The sequence below is a fragment of the Macrosteles quadrilineatus genome, unplaced genomic scaffold (genome assembly GCF_028750875.1).
Source record: "Macrosteles quadrilineatus isolate MER2022 unplaced genomic scaffold, UCM_ALF_1.0 Scaffold_6__1_contigs__length_79288215, whole genome shotgun sequence".
In the NCBI taxonomy this organism is placed as follows: Eukaryota; Metazoa; Arthropoda; class Insecta; order Hemiptera; family Cicadellidae; genus Macrosteles; species Macrosteles quadrilineatus.
Window position 1 is genome coordinate 7,194,112 of NW_026542599.1, and position 24,152 is coordinate 7,218,263.

Below are 24,152 nucleotides of genomic sequence, written 5' to 3' on the forward strand. Positions count from 1 at the left end.
CGCTATAGTAGGGTTGTTAAGTGTCAGACATCCCATAAGATAACATGGCAGACATGTGACATTAGCTCATTAATTCGCACTTTATTGATTTAAATTTATGAATATAAATTTACTAAAATAATATTGAAAATAAAACATACAGAATTGAAAACCAAATCAATATGACATCTGCACATTTTAAGCGAAGTCAATATTTGCATAGTCCACTTTCGTAAATACACATAACCCTGCTTCCAAACAAAACAGCTGTTACAACCCTACTTGCGACGTTGCCACTTTGAAGGCCGCGGCCTACATAACAATAATAGACATTTCAAAAACCCGGTACCGAGAAACACGTTACGCACGGAAGGCTGGTCTAGACGTTTTGTGTTTTGACATGACAAAATGAAGTTATTGTTTTAGTTTGTCTATGATAAGCTTGTTCCCACGATTGCGATGATAAAAATAGAGCATTGCAAACTGAGATATATCTAAGTTTCATTCCTCTTGCTCTTATACTGTCTGGCTAATAAAATCATAAGTTAGATTGTACGTCTTTGCTTTTAGCTGAGCATTGCTTGCTTTGCTTTTGTTTTGCCTGCCTGGTGCCTGCGTTGCGTAGCGTTTCGTTTCGTCAATCGTCCGTCATTTTGTTGTTTGTCAAATGTTAACCGCTAACCACTTTGTTTATACTTTCAACTCTGGTGGAATTCTCTAAGAAAGACGTCGTATTTGTAAGCTTTTTATTGTGTTTTATTAGTATCCTAGGTGTATTGGAATACAACACTTCCAAGCATATATATCGATTAATTTACTTAACAGCACGAGAATGGCTATCAGAACGTACGGTGATAAACCCATTAGTTTTCAAATAGAAGAAAATGGAGAGTACTACTGTATTGGATCCGAAGTTGGTAATTATTTGCGATTGTTTCGTGGTTCTTTATACAAGCGCTACCCAGGAATGTACCGAAGAACCATCACAAATGATGAAAGAAAGCGTCTTATTGACCTAGGTTTAAGTGCACATTGCCTAGCTTCCAGTGTTTCTCTTTTGAGAGCCTCTGAAGTTGAAGACATTATTGATGGTAATGATGAGAAATATAAGGCAGTTTCCGTTCATTCCACGGAAACCCCGACTCCTCGGGAAGGCAAAGCCAAGAAAAGCATGCCTTGGGTACCATCACTGCCCAATAGCTCTCATTTGGATGCTGTCCCTCAAGCAACACCAATCAATAGAAATCGAGTAAATAATAAGAAGATAAGAACTTTTCCTTTATGCTTTGATGATACTGACCCAATTACAAATCATGAAAATGCAGCACAACCAGAGACATTGGTTCCAATCCGTTTAGATATGGAAATAGAAGGTCAGAAGCTTAGGGACACTTTTACTTGGAACAAAAATGAAACCCTCATCACTCCAGAGCAGTTCGCAGAAGTTCTGTGTGATGATTTGGATCTGAATCCATTAACATTTGTGCCCGCAATCGCTCAGGCTATAAGGCAACAAGTTGATGCCTTTCCTACAGATAATATACTGGATGAACAAACTGATCAGAGGGTAATAATAAAACTAAATATTCATGTTGGAAACACTTCTCTTGTGGACCAAGTTGAATGGGACATGAGTGAAAAAGAAAACAGCCCTGAAGCATTCGCAATGAAACTGTGTGCAGAGTTAGGACTTGGTGGAGAATTTGTAACAGCCATTGCTTATTCTATACGTGGACAACTGAGTTGGCATCAGAGAACGTATGCTTTCAGTGAAGCTCCTTTGCCTATTGTTGAAGTACCGTTCAGGCCGCCATCTGAATCTGACCAGTGGTCGCCATTCTTGGAAACATTAACAGATGCAGAAATGGAGAAGAAAATTAGAGATCAAGACAGAAACACAAGGCGAATGAGGCGACTTGCCAATACAACACCTGGGTGGTAAGTTTAATGAAATACTGGCTGCACTTTGATTTACGCCCCACATTCATTCATTAAAATAAAATAATCCAAAATAATCAAAATTTTTGAAATAATTGATAAGGTCAAGTTGGGCAAGCTTATGCCCGGGGCAATCCAAAACATAATATAACCATGTTAACATGACCAAATTAACCAAAACATGAAAACTTGGCCAAAGGTAGACGTACTTCAAACTACATGAATGCATGAATATACATTAATAGTTAGGCTATGCTCTTTTAAATTATAATCACTACCTACAGTATATAAAATTCTCTTGTTACTATTGGTATGAGCTTGACGTGTTCAAAAACCCCCTTGCGTTTCCACTCAAAACGCAAGTGTCCCTTGGAAAGAAAAAGAAAAAAAAATAGGCTACTACAAGGATAACTAGGTTTATCCAAAATATATTAATCTTATTACCTACTTATTCTTTTAAAAGGATTTCCAAAATAACATTGTTATAAGTTAGCCCTAAAAAGTCAATTTTGGGGAGTTAGGGGGGGCGTACACTTACCCTGTGTTAAATCCGTTTGGGGCATGTGTAGTTTTTTCCATGGAGCAAGTGTAGACCCCCCTCAATAACTACTGGTAATATATTATCTAAGAATAAAGAAAACTTGACCAGAAGAAAAATAAATGGTAAGTCTTTGACCAATCTTATCTTAAAAACATTTAAATAAAAAAATATTAAGGTTTTAAGTTACTTCACCGAGCGGAAGTTAAAAAAAAAATTCCTAACTACCGTACCGAATAGTTGAGATATTTTAATCAACAAAAAAACAAATTAAAGCTCAATTTCTGCTTTTTGAGACTTATTAATTGTTAATTCAACGAAATAGCCTTGTGAAATGTATAAGGTTTTTATTTTTTAGTTTGAATAAAGCTGACTTTTTCATTTTCCCTTGCAGAGGTTCTCAAAAAAGCTCACAACTCCTGAACTGTTTGAACTATTTTAATAAATAAAAAATTAAAAGTAGGCTACGTTACCGTAAGCTTATTTTTCCTTTTACAATCCACATGCCCCAACATAAAAAAAATATGCAGTGCAAAGCTACTTTAAGTGGGGGGTACTCTTACCCCAGATCAAGGGAGAAGTGTACATCCCAAACATCATTTTACAATAAAATCTCTAAAACAAAATTAATATTTTTAACAAAATAAAAAAACACATAGGTACAAAACATGTAAAAGAATAAGCTCAGCAAATTTGATTATCCTATAGCACCTACGGGTATTTTTTAATCTGTGGTCAAAGTTTTACTATGCCATTTGGGGGGCCCATTTACCCTACTTGACCTTAGGTATATTGATAGTTATAATCAAAAACATCAGTCAAACGAATGCAGGGCGTAAACCTTAATACTTAACAGTACCGGCAGCCTTTTATTTTTAGATAAGATCTAGGTAGAAGTTAAACCACAGTTAGTCCTACCATAGATAAAACATACTCCCTTGTGTTGCTTAGTCTATGGTCCTACTTTCATTCCCTGTCACCATGTTTTCTTTAACATTTTTCCAGCAAGTAAAGGCTCCTCTAGCCAGGACTAATTGTTTACAGTGTTTGTTTTAATTGTATTAAATAACCACTTTAATTAAAACCAGACATAGAGTCTACATTTAATTTAAACGCTATCTTTTAGAATTGTAGCTTAATCATGTTTAAACGACAGTAAGTTACAGTAGAACTTCAATAATTTGTCCCTCGATAAGATCCGTACCCTACAGTAGAATAAGCAGGCTAAATCCCATCCGTTAAAAAAAATCAGTACCTTCCTGGACATCCCGCATAGACGGTACGGGACGGGCCCGCACCGCACTGGTGCAAAATAGGGCTAATTAATTACTTTAAAATGTTAACTTATAGTAAAGGGTGACTGAATAACTTACACAAAATAGGCCTAAATATAAAAAATAAGAACTGGTGATCTATTTAATGAGCTGAGAATACTGTGCTGATATTAGCTTTGTTTAATCCCTATAATCCCATAGAAATTAGCAGAATTGACTGTTGGGTATTTAACTTAGAAGTACCAGTAAGATTTTAAGCCATAGGCCTATAACTTATGTTAACGGATTTGATACACATTTATTTATTTAGACCTAGGTACCGATATAATTCCCTCACAGCCTAATATATTAGCCTACCATTTTTAAATTAGTTTTATTCATTAACCTAAAAATTGTGCTTTCACCACTTTTTAGTTACCTAGATTATCTTTTTATTTATTTTACCAGCAATTTATTTTTATTTTTTACTTTTTCAGGACTTAAAGGGAATAAGCATTTCATCACCTTATTTCAACCGTTTTCAAGATTGTCAAGGACAAATCAGATTACCTAAATGTGTTTTCATTATTAACTAATATTTTACACACTTGTATAGTTTAACTTGTAGGACTCTAGACTTTTAATAAACATTATGCAAACAATGATTTTATCGCTGTTTATTTCCTTGCAGTCAAGGTCGGCCAGTTTAAGGATCTGTCAGCCTAGAGCAAGAGAATAACGGCTTTGGTAACCTCGCTTTTGGTAATTTGAAAATTGATCTCGACTGAATGCTCGATAGTATCTATGTAGTTATTTCCGTTGTGCATGTTATTAAAGTAAACACACTTGATGTTGTAAATTTGTCATGTTTCTATAAAAAGGTAGCCTAATAAAATTGTAGTTTTATATTTAACAAATTAAATATTAATACAGGCTATTCAAAGTTTTGCTATTTTGCTGTTTTCATGAATATTTGTTTGAGTAAACAAATTTAAAACTGATTCATCCCGGGTAGGTTCATTTTTTGTATTGAATAAAAAGATTCTCTTGTATTTAACTACGTCATTAATTTACTGACCTTTTCAAGTCCCCAGGTAATTTCTTTCACCTGTTATAAATTACATGATAAATTAACAAAAAAGTTACAAATGCTCTGTTTTCATGTTGCATCCATAGTGCATGAGAATATGGGTTATCAATTAATGAATATGAGCATGGAAAATGTGTCCATCTTAATGACCTAAATACATCTACTAAATAAATGCAAGTGTAGATAATGCAGCATTTAATTTTAGGAGGGACTACATTATTTTATTACATTTGAACTATTGCTGGATTATTCACTAAAGTATTTTGCTTTCAAAGAGTGAAAGGTTGTTGGGGTCTTTTCATATTTAAAATTCCCCACAGATGAGTGTTGTCTACTGTACGGGGTTTATAACAGCGAGTTAAAAAATCTGTCTATAAAATCCTTGGAATTATTGGCTACCATAATTGGGTATGAATTAACTTTCAAAACAGAATCATTTTGTATTACTTACTAAGACACTCGATTTGAAGTTTATATAATTATACTACAGAATCTTCCATAATCCATAGTCCATACCCTTATGCTGGAATTTCAGTTGAGGACTGAATACTGAATTTAAATCAAATCAATACAATTATGTCTTTCATTGAGGATGGGGTTTTTAATAAATGGAAAGCTAAATATACAATTTTATATTGACAGTAACTCATGACACTGTTTTGAAGAAAAGTCTCATCACTTCCGCTGCGTAAATATTCCTATGCTGTGTTGTGCCACTTTGCACACTAGTTTTACACAAATAACTATTTCATAATTTTTCATGAGTCACAACCACACTAATTCCATATTGGTAATAACTTGAATACTGTCATGTGTAGAATGCTACAAGGCTAGGCAGTTAAATTGAAAACTAAAGGCAGCAGAACATTTTTATAAATCTTGTTTACTTCATAATACAAAAATAAATACATTTGATAATTACTTTGTAAGATTCAGTTGGAATATGATAACAAATTACATTTTAATTGATACAAAGATGGACCAATCTATACATTGAGGAAGTTCAACTCATTTGGTATTATATACTCTTGTAAACCAGTAATCACATTTTGCTTTTGACTAGATATGGCAATATCTGGCAGATCTGTAGCCACAGTATTATCCAAACTATTGACCATCGAAGTCCCAATGGGCGGTGGAAGGATGTAATCATTGCGGCCAAACAGGTTTCTCACATTTATCAGTAGGTTGGAGCTTTGTTTGGGATGATTTTCCAATTGAATCATAGAATCGACCACTTGCAAACCGCTCATGTCCAAACTCTGCGTATACACCACCTGGGATTTGTCTTGAGCAAAGTCCATGCTGTAAGACACTTGCAACAACTGTTCCGAATTATCACTCATAACAACCACATTTGATTCGTTCATCACCGAAGAAACCTCCTGTACCTGACTTTCCAACAGCTGTAATCCCTCTGAACTCGTAGCGGATTCTACTTTATCCTTTTTCTTCTTGCCAGTTTTACCGTCAAACAGTTTCTTGATACGCTTCGGTTTATCTACTTGTCGATGTCCCAAGAGTTGGTGACGTTTCAGATTACTGAGAGACTTGTAGCTGTTGCCGCAGTGACAAGAGTACAAAGCCGCTTCTGAATGTTTGTTGAGCAGATGCCGGTTGAGGTCGGAGGATCGGCTAAACACCGTGCCACACTTATCACAGCTGAAGTCCTTACTGTCGTTGTGAAGTCGCAAGTCGTGCTCCTGCAAGGAGGCCTTCGTGTGGAATTGTCCTCCGCACTTGTCACAAACAAATTGTGGCTTCTCTGTGTGCGAGGCAATGTGCCTTTTCAAGTTGTTCCTCACCTGAATCAAATCAAATACTTTACTCGTCACATAACATTACAAAATTGAGCATAGTTAAAGTAACAGACATTTCCTAATTGGAAAAATGATCAAAAAGATCAACTTTTGTTTAAAAACCCTTATATTTTAGTGTTGGCCTATTGTTCTTTATCAAATCATAATTAAATAAAGCCGAAATTCCTCCTAGGGTATTTCATGATTGCTAAAGAATCAGCTTAGTTTAACCTTCCCCTTGAACTGCAATGGTATTTTAAATTATTTCTCCTACAGTCACCCGACAAAGTTGGCTTCCCTGTACTGTTTATAGTACAGAAAGCTGCTAATTGCTGCATATTTATACTTTGCCGCACGGTTTATACTTTGCCGCACGGTTTATACTTTGCCGCACATCAGGATTCCAACCAAACAACACAAAACAGCGTGGTTTTATTATGCACGTAATCCGTGTACGCTTGGAAATAGGTTGGCAACACTTAAAGATAATAATACTATGAACAGCTGATTGACTATTATAACTACGATTTAACCTGTCATTTCGTGTTTATAGTTTCGGTATTTCTGAACTTTCTGGACTTTTCTTTTAAACGTTTTTAAAACATTCCTACGGTCTTAATAAACAAGAAAATACCTTTAAAGCATTTTTTTAGGCGCGGAAACCACTTCAAATTACAAAAACATACGGAACTATATTCTCAAAAGACGGAGCACATTTCTTGCCGAGGAAAAATAGCGGAGTGATACGGACCACGGGTACTACTTTCTCCAGGGCACCATTTGTGTAATTGTGTTGCTAGGTGAACCTAAAAACGTGTTGTATAGTGTTTGAAAGACTAATTATTTATGTTTTATAGTGACTGTAGGAAAAATATAATGTGTAACACGAGTGAAAAAGGCCTTTGCTGCACTCGAGATCATTCCGCACTCGCCTGCGGCTCGTGCGTAAACATTGCTCTCGTGTGCAGCAAAGTGCCACTTTCACCACTAGTTACACAAATAACTATTGTTAAGTAAAGCTTCAAAATGGCATACTGTTGGGGTATATGCATACTTCTCCTAGGGCATTATACAATTCCTCAACAGGATCTTTCCTGTTGTTTAAATACAAATTTATATTTTTGCATTCGAGCAATTTAACTTCAAATTGTTTTGAGAAAGCCAACTAAACATTTTGTCAAGAGTAGATTGTCAAGTGTGTCTGCAACTTTTAATTTACTCTCCATCTTATGTTTTCATTGGCTGCTGATCCATCATCTGCATAGATAAAAAGGTGTGTTAATATTGAAAGACAAATGAATAGCCGCTTAGTATTAGAAACAAAGTGGGTCCCAGGATTGAGCCTTGTGGTACCCCACAGATACTTCTTAACAATCAAAATAAAACCATCTTGTCTGACCATTTTAATGCCCTTGAAATCTATTCTAGCAGAGAAAATTAGTCACCTTGGTCTTGTAATCGCAGTGGGGACAAGCGTGCTCTTTATTAGCCTTGTGAACCCGGCTGATGTGAACTCTCAGATTGTTTTTGTTCGTGAACGTTTTTCCACATTGCGGACAAGCTAACAGCTGTTTTGGAGCATCTCCCTGAAGATGTTCATTGCTCTCAAGATGGTTTCGGTAATTCCACAGCCGTTTGAAGGTCAATTTGCATTTCTCGCAGTACAGCTTCTTTTCACCTGAAAATAGATGAGAAGTGTTTAAATACAAATGTAAAAGTACAGAAACATAATATGAAAGTTACTTTAGTAAAGGCAACAAAGACAAATAATAGAGGAAATAATTCTGATGAGCGTGATGATGGGGGGGGGGTTATGGCTCTAAAGGACCTTTTTTTAGGTTTTTTGTAGATACTCTTGCAAAAATTTGCTCCCTTATTTGCTCTTTTGTTGTCTTTGTTGCCTGGACTGTTTTACTTGTTTGATCACATAAGTCAATTATTGTTATAATAGAACTGAGGCAAATCCAATTTAAAACACAGTAAATCAAAAGCAATCTATATAAAGCCAAAAGTACCCATGAACTTTTGAGAAAACTACAAGTCACACCCCCATAAACCATATACTTAAAATGTTCGTCATGACGAGAAACCTTGCGCAAAATTATCCATTATTTCATAAATTGTCCTATAAGGTCGTAATTGCTTTCCAAAGGGAACTTTCCATTTACCTAATGTTAAAAATACCACAGCTGCTGTTATTATCTGTTTGTATTACCATTACTGTATTCTGTTTTGTTTATTTCATCTTAACTTAACCAATCAATAGTTTTATTAATACAAATGTAGTAAAACGGGGTGGAGCCCGTGGGTAACAGCTAGTCTTAATAATTATTGTTATGTAAATATTTTTTACTGTCAACTCCAGGGAAATTTTTACACGAGACACATGAAATAACGTTTTTAGGGAAAGCGGTCAAGAAGCCCATATGTGCTGGGAATCAAACGTGTCCTTCCCGCACGCAGTCTGTGACGCTAACTGCTAGGGAGATAAGTTATAGTTGAACTGCCAATTTGAGTTTCCTTATGGCAATATGACCATTATTAAGGAAAACATTATTACATGACAATAAATGTTCACACACTCATGTGTTTACTGTACTAAGATTTATCTACAAAAATAAACATACTTATGTCACTTGGTAAAACAGTACAGTCGTAAAATGTATTTTGATAGTGCTATGGAAATTCTACAACTCCCGATATACCCATTAACACTATAATTGTCTGCTGCGGTTTGATGTCCTTAGTTTACACGGTAAATTGGCAATTATTTTGAACTTCCGGGTCCTGTACAAAATGCACATACAATCCACAGACTTTTTCCCAGTGGTCATTACAATTCCCAGTTGGCTGGATGGCGATGGTTACCTGTGTGCTCCATCATATGATTGTTGAGCTGACTGCGTGTGAGGAACAGTTGGCCACACTGTGCGCATTGCAGCTGAGGCTCCAGACCTTGTACTGAGTGTCCCGTCGCAGCGTGAGCCTCGGCCGCCTTCTTGGACGAGAACCCTTCACTGCACATCTTGCACTTGTACTTCTCATGCTCCTGGAAACATCGAGGTTGGTTATTGACTGGGTAGCCAAGTGGTTATAGTGCTCGCCTTCAAGTCTAAAGATCGCTGGTTCGATTCCAAGTTAAAACGTTCCAGACCCAGATGTAATTTGTCATTGTGTTGTAAATTATTTGCTAAACAAAAGTTCAAAGATGAAAGCTGACACAAGGGATGGGTTCAGCCTTCTTGTAGCTGCCAAGTTCGACAAGGGCACACGCATAACATTTCGATTCCGGGCTGTATTCGGCAACTAAGAATACCTGTATTTAGTTATGTACTGAATGTACCAGTAGGGGTCTCAATCCCGGGATCCCAATTTCCGGGATCCCGGCCGATTTTTGATACCTAGAAATCCCGGGATTGGTGACTTTTAATCACGGGATTGCAAAACCTATGTTTATATTGATTGTTTTGTGACTTTGAGGACTTTTACTTACGGAAAATTAATAAAAATAGCCCAATAACACTTGAAACACATATACTCTTTATTTTTAGGACGATTATATGAAATTGTATAAGTAATGGTCTTTTTTGATTGGAAGATTTTATTACAGTATCATTAAACTCAATAGGCGAACAAATGTAGGCCTAAATATATGTTTCAGTTTTTAGAGGAGGATTTGGATTTACTTTCTGTAAATGTTATTACATTACCTAGTTAGAACTTAATTACAGTAGGCCTACAAGTTATTTTGAGTTTTACTTTTAACATTAAACGTAAACAACGCAATTCGTGTAGCAAACATAACATTGCAATCGGAAATTTAAGTATTATTTTCATTGAAGCCATAAAATATAACTATAAACACACTAAGATTGCTTATATTTAGGGTCTATAACTTTTATCTTCGTATTTGGTTATTAGTGTGGTGATTAAATTTCTTTCAATCTAAAATTACGTTTTTCATACACACGCTACAACATAAGCATATATGGTTTATTGTTTTACAGTATCTTATATTGTTTTATTGCTGTAAGTCAAAATAACATTTTTACGCTGCTACTCGTGATTCTTACCATTTTATCTTTTTCTCTTATTTAGCTATCTTTAATTAATCCATCTATTAGCATGGTATAGCCTATGCGTGAGTGCGGTTGCTCGTGATTTATTTAAATGTATTTATTATATTCTAGAGTGACGTATCGACATTTATACACTGTAAATAAGAAATATGGGCAATGAAAGTTCCACGTGGTAATATTTATTTACTTAAAAAACTGAAACATTGTGCAGTGTAACACTGGTAAGGCCAGTTTAATACATTAAAGTACTTAACAAGGGGACTTCTCGCTCACTTAAAATGGCTTAAAAGTTAAAAATCATAATATTGTATAATCCTGGGATTGATCCCGGGATTGGCTGAGACAAATCCCAAAATCCCGGGATTGGATTGAAGGCCCGGAATTTAGACCCATGTACCAGTCAGATACACACCCGCCATTTTAAATATCACTCGTGTAGCCAAGTGAATGTTCATTCCTTACGGAGCTGTATTCTATCTACTGCAAGGAGCAGAAATCAAGAACTTTTGTCAGCCACAGGCACAGGAGTTATGTTTGCTGCGCTCCGCTTCACTCACTTTAACATGCAGCTGATACTGCTGTCTGCGGGAGAACGTCTGTCCACACTTGTCACAAGTGAAGGTGGTCAACTTGTGTGAGGCGAGGTGCGTCTCCAAGTCTTCGCTGTTTTTGAACATCTCTAGACAAACTTCGCACATCACATCACTGCCTGGGTGGGTCAACTGCAACATTCCACAACACTGTGTTTAACCTCTATGTTATCTAAAACTAACATAAGGGTATAATGTAAAAAGAACATCCATATAAAACCTTCTTAAAGATGCCACACACCGTGGCGAAATATATTGGATTAAACAACAAATTCTGCAAGAACAAAGGCTACTAAACAAGGTATATTAAAGAATTCAATCTCAAACTCACTTGAATGGAGAGATTTTTTATATAATAATGGTGAGTTTGATAAATTAAAATTAGGCTACTTTAAATGTGCATATTACAGATATACACAACTTATCAGAAAATAGTCATACACAATTGGTAGCACATTAGACTAATGAGTTTTGACAATAGAAATCCTATTCCTAAGCCTAAGTTGTAGCCAATTTTAGTATAAGAATGGACGTAATTGAACTGTGCCACTGACAGTTCGCTATTGTCAATTAACGATATGTAAAATAAGCTAAGTGCTTAACCCAGCCAAGATAAAGAGGTAAATGATTTAATTTGAGCATGTTTTATGTCTTATCCATTTATCAAAGGATAGTATGGGGAGCGAGCTGGCGTAGTGGCACCTTCAGTCCCTGAGGTCCCGGGTTCGATCCCCGCCAAGTCACCAATGGATTTTATCTAAGTGATAATGCCGCAACCCCTAGGTCTAGTCTGAAGTAATGTGAAAAACAATCCCAGACTCGTGCCTAGCGTCCTAGGAAAAAAAACTATCAAAGGATAACAATTATCAAGGTAAGGGAGGGGTAGAATTTTGACAATAGATGTTTTGTAAATGGCCCATTCTACTTTGTTCTATTCAATAACAAATTAGCTACAGCTAATCCATAACACCGATAATACGAACCTTCAAGTGATAAACCAGAGAACGGCGCTGAGTAAACTGTCTGCTACAAATGTGACACCTGGCAATGAAAAACAATCATACAAGTCATACTCAAAATTCAGCAACATAGGTAGGCCATATTTTGACATTATAAGAAACATACATATACAGGGTGATTGATATAAGTGTGCCAGCCGTTTTATTCGAAAACTATAAGAGATATCAAAAAAAGTTAAATAGTAAGTGCTTTGGATTTTTGATTTAAAAAATTGTAGTCAAGTCAAAAAAATTATTTTAGCCGCCATTTTTCAAATATGGCCGCCAACTTTGATTTTTCTTACGGAACACCCTGTATTTTATGATGTATTCTGGTAGAAAAAGTAATTTTAAGACGATTTTATACTTGTAATTTTTTTCATAAACCTAACCGTTTTAAAGATAATAATGGTTAAAGTTTTGAAATTTCTGCATGAGAAAGAGTTTCAATAAAGGCCTAAGCAAGCATGCCAGCTGTTTTGCTCGAAAACCATTCAAAATTTCACAACTTAAACCATTATTATCTTTGAAACGGTTAGGTTTATGAAAAAAATCACATGAATAAAATCGTCTTAAAATTACTTTTTCTACCAGAATACATCATAAAATACAGGGTGTTCCATAAGAAAAATCAAAGTTGGCGGCCATATTGGAAAAATGGCGGCTAAAATAATTTTTTTGACTTGACTATAATTTTTTTAATAAAAAATCCAAGGCACTTACCATTTAACTTTTTTTGATATCTCTTATAGTTTTCGAATAAAACGGCTGGCACACTTATATCAATCACCCTGTATATATATACAGGGTGTCCCGTAAGTAAACAGCCAAACTCCTAGAAATGGTGCCATGGGTCAAAATAAAGAGAAAATTAAGAATAACAATTGTTCCAAAATCGCTTTGTTAACCAGATATCCGCCATTTTATATTTTTTACATAAACATTTTTATTTTAGGATTTTTTCAACCGATCTTTATAAAACTTGGTAAGGCCTATGCAGATTAAGGTAGAAGAGCTCCATGGTAAAAAAAAAATCATCTTGATTCAACTTAAAATTTTTAAATGGCGGCCATTTTCATTTTTTTAGCTTAAATTACTCAAAAACAGATAATTTTATGAAAAAATGCCAAGAATACTTTTATTTAGCATTTTTAATTCCCTATCAAACGATACCGGTACCAATTTCAGATTGAATATGAAATAGCTGAAATATTACGATTTATAGTTGTAAAATGGGGTAGAATAAGGCAGAAGCTAGTCAGGTTTGCCCCATTTTACAAATAAAAATCGTAATGTTTAACATGGGGCTCTTCTACAACCTGCATACCAAGTTTTATAAAGATCGGTTGAAAAAATCCTAAAATAAAAATGTTTGTGTAAAAAATACAAAATGGCGGATATCTGGTTACTGAAACGATTTTGGAAAATTGTTATCCTTGATTTTCTCTTTATTTTGACCCATAGAACCATTTCCCGGAGTTTGGCTGTTTACTTACGGGACACCCTGTATAACATGTTGTGTAATTTTATTAAAAAAAGGGAAAAGGGTACTTATTTTATATATTATTAGGCTAATATATACTGAGTCGTCCAGTGGTCGAAAACTCAAACAAAAATATGTCATGTACAGACTTCTCTAATTTCACCCCACGCTGTAAAGGAAACATGTGATTGGAATTTTTTTTAATTTGTTTTGATTTTCTGTTTATATTTTGTTGTTATTTTGTCCCCAGCATGGCAACCCATAAGGCCCATGTTAATTTGTTTGGATTTTAAATTAATTGTTTGTGCTTATTTTTGAGCCTATATTAATTTATATCCTGCAAATCTACAGGCATGTATTTTTCCAACAGCATGCGTAGATTTTTTTCTGCGATGCACACAAGCTGGGAAAGGGGGCTTAAAGAAACATGCTTGCCTATTAATATATAGGCTAGATATTCCTATTATTTTTTTACTTTGTTAGACTTAGAACAAGTAAGAGTTTGATTTAAGCCTAGTCTTCATTTTAACATTTAACTGCTAATAAAATAATCAAATCTCTTTTGGCAGTCTTTATTTTAATTATTATTTTAAATATTTATACTGTATTGAACTGGCTGGGTAGCTGAGTGGTTATAGTGCTCGCCTACTAATCAAAAGGTCGCCGGTTCGATCCTGAGAAAAGTCAGTAGCTTTTTGATGGTTCAAAACTGGACCCAGCTGTTCCTGATCATTGGGCTTTAAATAAATGATCCTGGCTAATGAAACAGCTGATCTTAGTCAGTAACAAAGCTACACAGATCATCTCACTCCATTCTACACTCATCCTTCACTCATATTTGGGTTAAAATACGCACCTAAGTGGCGTCCCCATCTTAATGATTGATAATTGATAATTGAATATCAATAGCCTACTCAGTAACAAAAATAATGTAAATATAAACTCTCCATGAAGTGAAGTCACCAAATTATGGGACACCGGCTACCCATAAGCACTGAGGTAGTGTCCACCATCAGCACTGGTGCAGTCTCACTGACTAATTACCAATTGAAATCACTCTAAATAAAACATGCTATGTTTTACTATTATCTGCCAAAATTAACTACCTACTATAGTACTTAAGGAAAACGCTCACTTTGTCCCCACACGCGGGAACGACAGATCGCACTAGCGTGCACAAAGTAAACTGAGAAGAATATTCGCGAACGAAATATCGCCTTCCTCTGGCCAAGCCTGAGCTCACACTGAGTTTTCGTCGGTTGGTTTGGATGCAAGTATCCCAAGCGCATTTGCCGCCGGATTATGAAAATACAAGAGGCTAACTTGATTAAATTAAAAGGGGGCTTTAAATAAAGCCTGCAAGAAGGCGATCACAGGTGACAATGACTATGTTTTGTGATCATGGGAGATGTTCACGATTTCACCGCTATTGCGGGGCCGCTCGGGTTGATTTAGCCTCGGGCCACTAGAACCCTAAATACGAAACTGAATGTTAGTAGGCCTAATGATTATCTCTGAGACACATGAAAAAATACGAGTTAATAAAAATGCTTAAGAATGTCTGAAATGTGCGAACGTCGGATGAGTCTAAGTAAAAGACGGAGGGGTGCCGACGGACGAGTAAATTTCTTGTATGATTTCTGCTATGATTAGATTTGGGAAAAATAATAATGAAGTAGTGGGAGTATGCGTAAGGGTCTCCTTCCTTAAAATATATTATTTACCCTTACTCCTACAGTCCTATTTGGCAATGTAAATACACTTTTAACCTCTAGAATTGAATATATAACATTTATATGGCCCTTTAAATTTATTACCAACAACAAGAGTCAAAATTGAGCAATAAACCTTTACCAAAGGTCAATACTGAAAACATTTTTACTGTCAGGACTACTGGCTCATACGTACTTTCTGTCCGTGACTAAAATAATCAAAGTATAGAATTTGGTAGCAGTGTTTCCATACAAAGGATCTTTATTTCGAAAACACCAATTTTAGACTATATGTACGGTTAAAACCAAGATTTTTGGCTCTGAGGCCTGTTTTAGCGAATTTCCCTATAGGGAAGTAGCTATTACCGTAGGTCTCATGGTAAGACTTAGGCCCGGGACCGATTTACTTTTTCATTTTGATGTCCCCAGAGGCCAAAAACACCATTCGTTCAAATTTTTATATATGTATATATATATATATATATATAGATATATAGATTTATATATATATGTGTCAGTGAACACGATAACTTGAGTAATTTTTATCCGATTTTGATGAAATTTGGTTTGAAGGTGTAAGGCGGGATAAACTTGAATGAGTTCGCGATCCAGCATGATCGGACCATGGGAACACGATTTTATGGGGGGTTTTATGGGGTAAAAATTGGTTTTTCTCACTTTTGACCCTCAAAACACAAAATTTTCCAATTTTTCTCTAAACCTTCTTAAAGAGCTTAAAAAAAACAAACAATTCAGTATATCAAAGTGTTTTTGTACGGTTATTGGTTACGGAGAAAACAAAAAAAAAAATTAAATTTAAAATTCCCATGTTATTCTTATGGAGAATATTGTAAAATGTTGTAGTTTGCTTATTTATGGATATCTTTTGATCAAACTTGGCAAATATATTCATTTTATACTAAGCAATAATTATTTTACTTAAAACACACTATTTATTAGTTTCCTTGTAGCAGCAAACCTAGGTACTCGTTAAACCTAATGTTATTTAAATAGACCAATTGAAAATCAATTCAGCCAAATGGAAATTCGCTTAGACGGCAGGTTTGCTGCGGCGGGGGTATTTTATACTGCTTTCCAGACTAAACCAACCCCAAATGATTAAATTATTTTAGAACAGTTTACAGCAAGGTTTAAAGAACTACCTTATTTTAAAATGACACGTGTACAAATTTACTCGGGATGGAACAGGAAATTTCATACGAAACAAAATGGGTTTTTTCATAATGTTAAAGCGGAATAAGAGAGAATTTCCTCCACTTGTATAGAGGGATTTTTGTTTTATTGTATTGGTAGGGTTGCTGTAGAGTGAAACTACAGATAGACCAAGAATTGGTTTCAAGAAGTGCTACTTAGCTGCCAATACCATTTTATCTAAAAAAGACATCTCACTTCATTTCACATCATCATTCACTCTACGAGTTGAAATGCAAGGCCTATCAAAGCCCATGCACCTTGGTACTTATATAGCGATGATTAACCAACCTGAACAAATCCTTGTTGATGGCTCCATTGTGAACATTGACAATGTGAATTTCCAGGTGTTTCTGTCGAGAGAAGTGATCGCCGCAAGTCTTGCACTGGTTGCGTTTGTGCGCACTGAGATGTGCATTGTACTGGCTCTCCCCGTAAACCAAACGTTTACACAACTTACACTTGAACACCTTACTCGACTTAACGCACATTCCCAACTGTTTGTGGCATTTGAACGCTAGCGAATTTTGAAACAACTTGGGGCAATCACTGCACGACTTGGGTTTTCCAGAATGTGATTGTACATGTTCCAATAGATTGCGTTTATTTTCATACTTTTTTTCACACTTGAGGCACTTCAGGGATGTTTTACAATCGTCCTCGCTCTGTAAATCGCTCTCTTCACTGATGAAAATTAAATCTTCTGCATTTGTATCTGAAGATGTTTTTTCCACATGACTAGGCCTATTGTGTGTAGAATGTTCGGGAAGCTTGACGGACTCTGTTCCTATAGGTGCAGACCTTTTGTATACTTCTGAAAACATTACATTTGTCCAAGAATTGGTCATATATTGCTGAAATTAGACTTTAAATAACTATGCACTACAGGTAGGCTGTTTCCCATGTTTATTACTCTGTAGATAATGTACTTATCCTTAATATCTAACACCCAAATTTGAATTTAAAACAATAAATACCTTGATAAACCCTGGCGCTTAGCCGATTTGCATATACTTTTTTGCATTTCCATTCACAAATTTTAATATTTAATCCACATTCAAGATTCAACATACATAAGGTTAGGATCATGGAAAAATTGGCCTAGATATGCTGAGGGAAACGCAAACAAAATATTTTGGTTTGATTACAAAATCCTGTCAAGGAGTGAATAAATTGGCAGATATTATTATTATTATTATTAGTTGCACAGTATAAGAAATTAACAATTAGGCTAAGTTTTCACCAAAAGGGTAAAATTATATAGTTTATAAAGGGAAATGTTCGCTTTGTATCCAGAAATGTTTCAGCTTACCATTCGATTCAAATCCCTCAAAAGCAATACTTTTCTCTAATTTAGAATTTTCACTTCTCAACATTGGACAGTTGCTGGGTCCGTCGTTGTTTTGAACTTTGTTGCTGATCCCTTCTGACTCAACTAAAAGAAAATCATGCTTTGCAATTACATACATTAAATTCAATGAATATAAGTGATTATGATTAAAACCAATTAAAGTTAATTTTATTCATTTTCATCCAACATTGTCATTGTTAACGACATAGAAATAGGATTTGTTAAGTAAGGTTAAACAAATGTAAATGCAAGAATTATTGTTCAATTGCATGGAATGGGTTACTGGAGAGCTATCTCACTTTGATTTGTTTGACCCGAGATTTGGCTGTGCTAATTTGTAAACTTTTCCTTATCTTAAGAAAACGGGAATCGGAAATCCTCATACATCATGTATTTGTTGGTAACACACATAGTAAAGATAATGAAATCTAGCCAATTGCCAAATTTGAGGACAGCCAATGATCAGACCAATCCACAAGGTAGGGCCAACTGCCAAATTGAAATCCCAGGTTCTAAGTTTGATTCCCATGTCCTAGCACATAAACTGCTTTCAACAATTTTTTTTTGTTCTGTTCGTATAAATATTTAAGGTTATTTTACTAATAAGGTTGAACAAGTTATTGAGATTTTGTTACTCTGTGTGAAACTAACGTAGATTCAAATTACATTCATTAAAGCAGTGTTTCCCAACCTTTTTCCGTTCAGGGCACACTAACTAGAACACGTTTGTAGTCACGGCACACTTTTCTACAAAAATATTGTGACAAAAATATCATGACCACAGTCGTGTCCACCGTGCTACCTGCGTCAGTGTGTTCCTTATAAATGTGGCCGGCTACCTTCATTAAATGTATTTTGTGTTAAAAATGTGTAAACTTTATGTTTAATGTTGAATGTAATTTTTAATGTTGAACTTTATGCTTAATTAACAAGATGACGTGTATTTGTATCTTATAACAAGGCTTCTATCAGTTCGTACATCAGTCCCGGTGGCAATAATGTTCGAAATATCAAGGGATAAGAAGTACTTTATTATATTTCCTTCAAACAGACGCAGACTTTTCAAAATTGGAAACATGGATTCAACACTGACAAGTAATTCTACACAAAAGATTGTGTTCTCATGAACGCGCAACCACACTTAAAGCACCTCTATTACGACATCAAAAGTTTTTTAACTACTTCAAATTTTGCGGCACACCTACAGAGGCCTACCGGCACACCAGTGTGCCACGGCACACTGGTTGGGAAACACTGCATTAAAGGTTTTAACTTAATTTTGAGTTACCTTCGACTAAAGTAAAACTGTTTTTACAGTCTTCAATGCATTCTTGAAGAATTTTGATTGCCTTGTCTCGTTCATCGGGTTTAAAGAAATTCAGAGTGTCAGATAATGAATCCAACTAGAATAAAAAGAGAAAAAAAGCTAATATTAAGATGAATCATAGTAGTAAATTAACTTAGTTTAAATTTCCAATACTGAAGTCAAAGAATAGGTTAAGGCCAGAGGCTAGAATTGTTCCTTGAGACAAGTGGCGACTGGTTACCTTAAGGAGGTTCACAATGCTTGATTGAATTTAGTGTACTTCAGTGCACTTTGACTTTCCAACGCTACCAAATGCTACTTTTTTATTTCAAATATTATATTATTATTAGATATTTCAAATGTCTACTATAGTTCGGCCGCTTAGAAAGCAACCTCCTCTAGCATTGGTTAGCATTAGCGCGCAGGTCGCTTTTTAAGCGGCTGGACTATAACATGTAGAGAATACTAGCAAGAGGTGCACGAGCGCAGACAATGTTGTTTGGGGATCCTCCCATCCCAGTAGATTTACCTTTTTCAAAAATGCTTGCATTTTTGAAATAGTAATTTGAAGTGTTTTTCTCTGGATTTTAACTTTACAAAAACAGTCTGCAGGCGACATAAACCAACAACTCAGTTGCATTATAACCTAAACTTTAACTTACCTCATCCAACCTACCTTAAAAGGACTTAGTGCAGTCACCAATTTACATAAAGCACGACCTACTACCCTGACATGCCTTTTCTGACATAAAATGGAGTTTGCTTGCATTCTAGAGGTTTGGTTAGGTTAGGTTACGTTAGAATAGCACCATTTTATTATGTAATTTCTAAACGATGTAATATAAATCAATAAATTATTAATAAGAATAGAATACTGGTGACAATAATACAATTTATTGAATGTGTTCGCTTATTGGTCTTAGAATGTGAAAAGTGAAACTCAATCAGGTGATTTTCATATTTCAGAATCAGAGTTAGCTTATAAATGTTCACTTCCATTTGCTTTTGACTAGCCTATGATTCAAAACAATCAGCTGTTGGCTTACTTAACCCATAGTTCATTCCACTTGTAAATGCCATCCATCCTACCTTGCTTATTGTAATGTTGTATATTATTATGGCGATATCTTGAGAAATATTCATCAGCTGTGAAAAATAATGGTATATTTGGATTCACGAGGTAAAAAAAACTATTAAGTAAGATATCAAAATTAAAAATTTGTTTGGAGGCACCTACACGGAATAATTACCGGTATAGCCTCTTGCTCACTGATTTTTACAATAAAAGGTTTCAATTAGTGGTGGGAATCACCGAATGAAAATAACCTAATCAATCGGTTATTGATGCTGAATAGACTAGTTCGGTTATTTTATCCTGGTTCGGTTAAATTAGTCTTACCGAGCGATTCGGTGGTTTAGTTATTTAGTCACATCATCAGGAAACTAAAATTTATTCGGCGATTCGTTCAACTAAAAATCACCGATTGACGCTAAAAGACTAAATGGCATTCAGTTTCCCATAAGATAAAAATTAGTTGTGCTTCGTGACAGTGAATAATGACTAAAATTGATTCGGTGATTCATTCAACTAAAAATAACCAATTGACGCAAAAAATAACTGATTGATTATTTGGTCATAGAAACCATTCGGTTATCCCATCACTAGTTTCAATACCTTAATCCGTCGAGTGATCCTGGTCAACCAGGATCACTTGAGGGATAAGTTACAGGTAATTTAAATCAATAATATTTAGGTCAATAACTTAGAATAATGAAATTAATTTTAGGATCTACTTTTGTTCTTATTTACAAGTAATGAGTAGTAATAGGCCTATTTAATGTTTATACGTTTACCAATAAAATAATACACAATGTAATATTAGTTACAGCCTAGGGCCTATAAGCAAAATCGAGTCCAAGGCCTAGGTGGTCCCACGTACCTGTTTCCTAAAGTCATTCAAATCCTTGACAGAGTTTAATTCATTCATGTTTGGCGAGATTTATCACATTAAAATTTATGTAAAGTTTAATTTCACTAACATAATCCATAAACAATTAGCATTCAAGACCCTAAATCCTAAGTTTACCGTTTACCTAAATCTTAGCTAGCATAGCAACATAACCTAATAATAAAAAGCTGTTTTGTTTTTGTTTTAATGTTTTTGTTTTTTTTACAAACTAAATATTTTTGTTTTTAAAGTTCTCCATTGCAAAACACTATTATTGTACAAACATGTAGCCTAGTTTACCACCCAAATATAATCAATGCCATATAGCGTGGATTTTAATTCAAATTATATTCATAAGCATACAACAAAACAATAATGCTAATGAGTTGAATGGTTGAATGAATCGGAGCTATAGGACCTTGCACTTAGATTATGATGTGATAAAACGGAGTATGCTTTATCTATGATAAAACATACTCCCTTTCAATTTGCGATAATAATTTGTTTCTTGATATTTCAGTTATTTTAAACATCATAAACTAAATAAAACTAGAAAATCAAATATCTTATTTCTCTAGTTATATGACCAAACAGTAAAGCAAAAATCATGAAAATAATCGTAATATAATAAAAATTAAATTCCTTTGACACCAGTCAGTGCCATCAGTCAAAGCCACCTCTCTCTAGCTACCAGGGCTTTGACCCGCAGCTGTCAAGATGTATATGCTCCTAGCCTCCTAGCGAGCAGGAGCTTCACGAGATGTAGCGCTAGTCGCCACAGTCAAACACACTGGACTTGGACTTATAATATTACATTGAAATAGTCTATGGCTATTACATCTATATTTGTACTAGCTGTACCCGCGGGCTTTGCCCCGTTTAACTTTATAAGTGAGCTGGTTCGCATGGCTCAATCACGTCCTGGTTGAAGTTCGTTCGCCAAGCTCACTCACTTTTAGGTTGGAGGGTTCGCTACGCTAACCCGCCTCCAGGTTGAAGTTCGTTCGCTACGCTCACTCACCTTTTGGTTGCAAATTAGCTGTTGTCATAAATGTAAAAGAAATAATAGTGCTGCACCCTGTTGGTAATCCTTGTAACTTTAATGATATTGAACATCATAGAACAGAACCAACTTGTTTAATTGAAACAGCTGTTAAGATTCATTAATTCCATTTCTCATAAGGTTAACATGGGAAACTCTAGAGCCCCATGAGAGTGCCAACCAGAGGCGACGCGTGTCTGGACTCAGCCGCTACCAATTTTGACTCCTGGGACTTGAAAGCGGAGGTTGTTCCGTCCCATGTCGGTGACCACAACGGAGCTGTGGTCCTTACATTGGGACTGACCAAGGTAAGCAAAGAACCCCACTGGCTAGACTCTTACAAGATAGTGAAAAGGAAACTAGATTTAAACAATGTACCGACCCTATGTTGTATGCTAGAGAATATAAATTGGGAGAGTATCTACACAGTACCTGACGCTTCTGATGCATTTGGGATGTTTTCTGGTCTTTTCCAGGAACAATTTGACTTGGTCTTTCCAGCTAGAGAAATTAAGAAAAAACCGCAAGCTACAAAATCTCAATCCACCAAAGTAAGTAACAAGCCTAACAGTTGGTATACCCCAGAATTAAGCAAGCTGCGTTCACTGATGATTTTAGTCCATGATCACTACAAACTGACCCTTGACCCTGCTCTGAAAATTAAATACCTCTCACTCTATTCTAAAATAAAAAAATACTACAGTTCCAAAGTTAGGTTAGCTAAGAAATTGTCCAATGCACAGACCATCTTGAATGCTCCAAATTCATGTAAAGCCGCTTGGGGCATCATCAACCAACACAGACCATCCACTCATGTACCATCATCTCCATCATCACCCGACGACTTCAATGACTACTTTTCTGGTATTGCTGATAATATAATCTCTTACCTACCTCTGTTACAGCCTAACTCAGTTGACTACCTCCCGGACCTAACCCCAACTGTCACCCTTAGAAATTGGAAAAAGGTGAGTGAGAAAGATCTAATTAAAATAGTACACAACTTTAAAGATTCTTTTAGTCAGGACATAAATGGAGTTTCTAGTCATATTCTTAAATCCGTATTTAAATCGATTGCTGCCCCTCTTGCTTATTTAGTCAACAGCTGTTTGGCTAAAGGTGTTTTTCTCGAAAACCTGAAGTTAGCTAAAACCATTCCGATTTACAAGAAGGGTGACCCGGCACAGCCCGCAAACTTTCGGCCGATATCAATTCTTCCTGTTTTCTCTAAGGTTCTGGAGTCAGTAATGAAACAGCAACTGGTGGCCTATTTCGAGAACAACAATCTGTTTAACGATTCTCAACATGGGTTTAGGGCCGGAAGATCCACAACCTCTGCACTCCTTAGCTTAGTCAAGAACATCTCTGATGCCTTTGAATCTAATGACTCCGTCCATCTCAGTCTCTGTGATCTTAGCAAGGCATTCGACGTGGTCTCTCATGACATCCTTCTTGCCAAGCTTGGCAAATATGGCGTCACTGGAGTAGTCCACAAATCAATAGTTAGCTACTTAGAAAACAGGAAACAAATTGTTTCGTTGCAGGGAGCCTCCTCCAGTATCAGGCAAATACACCACGGCGTGCCCCAAGGATCGATTCTGGGCCCTGTCCTGTTCGTCATAATGATTAAAGATCTGTCCCTAAATAGACGAACGCTGCTCTTTGCAGACGACACAACACTACTGACCAGGCACGGCAACCTGAACGACCTGAGAACCGAGGCAGCATTTCTGCTGGATGAGGCCAAAGAATGGTTCGTTTTGAATCGCCTTAAAATCAATGACGATAAAACACAATCCATCACGTGTACCCTCAAACAGGGCATCGAAGACG

The 24,152-nt window shown here is 35.7% G+C and overlaps 2 protein-coding genes across 6 annotated transcripts; one reads left to right on the forward strand and one right to left on the reverse strand.

Annotated features, from left to right (window-relative positions):
* The first annotated feature begins 609 nt into the window (after positions 1–609).
* LOC128996465 (SWI/SNF-related matrix-associated actin-dependent regulator of chromatin subfamily B member 1) lies at positions 610–4,760 on the forward strand. Of its 2 annotated transcripts, none has more exons than XM_054421819.1 (2): positions 610–1,917; positions 4,400–4,760. In XM_054421819.1, the coding sequence occupies exons 1-2, from the start codon at positions 812–814 to the stop codon at positions 4,416–4,418; spliced, it is 1,125 nt and encodes a 374-aa protein (XP_054277794.1). In that variant the 5' UTR covers positions 610–811; the 3' UTR covers positions 4,419–4,760. The 2 variants fall into 2 exon arrangements, with proteins under 2 accessions (XP_054277794.1, XP_054277795.1); XM_054421820.1 differs by lacking the exon at positions 4,400–4,760 and adding an exon at positions 4,206–4,373.
* A 741-nt stretch (positions 4,761–5,501) lies between these two features.
* Positions 5,502–21,414, reverse strand: LOC128997254 (zinc finger protein 699-like). 4 transcript variants are annotated; one of them, XM_054422868.1, is made up of 9 exons: positions 21,269–21,414; positions 19,311–19,425; positions 17,984–18,106; positions 16,963–17,482; positions 12,250–12,307; positions 11,234–11,398; positions 9,466–9,646; positions 8,043–8,275; positions 5,502–6,603 (listed from the first exon to the last, which is right to left on the reverse strand). In XM_054422868.1, exons 1-9 carry the CDS (start codon positions 21,314–21,316, stop codon positions 5,785–5,787), a joined length of 2,262 nt encoding a protein of 753 aa, XP_054278843.1. In that variant the 5' UTR covers positions 21,317–21,414; the 3' UTR covers positions 5,502–5,784. The 4 variants fall into 4 exon arrangements, with proteins under 4 accessions (XP_054278843.1, XP_054278842.1, XP_054278844.1 ...); XM_054422867.1 differs by having other exon boundaries at positions 16,963–17,485; XM_054422869.1 differs by lacking the exon at positions 17,984–18,106 and having other exon boundaries at positions 16,963–17,485.
* Positions 21,415–24,152: the final 2,738 nt, after the last annotated feature.

What these genes read in the sequence shown, in the direction of transcription:
- LOC128996465 (XM_054421819.1), top strand. Translation starts at nt 812, where the DNA reads ATGGCTATCAGAACGTACGGTGATAAACCCATTAGTTTTCAAATAGAA.
- LOC128997254 (XM_054422867.1), bottom strand. Translation starts at nt 21,316, where the DNA reads ATGAATGAATTAAACTCTGTCAAGGATTTGAATGACTTTAGGAAACAG. An exon ending in ATCAACAAGGATTTGTTCAG is followed by an intron (nt 12,308 to 16,962) that starts GTTGGTTAATCA and finishes TTTCATTGCCAG; the next exon opens with GTGTCACATTTGTAGCAGAC. An exon ending in CTCTGGTTTATCACTTGAAG is followed by an intron (nt 11,399 to 12,249) that starts GTTCGTATTATC and finishes GGAATGTTGCAG; the next exon opens with TTGACCCACCCAGGCAGTGA.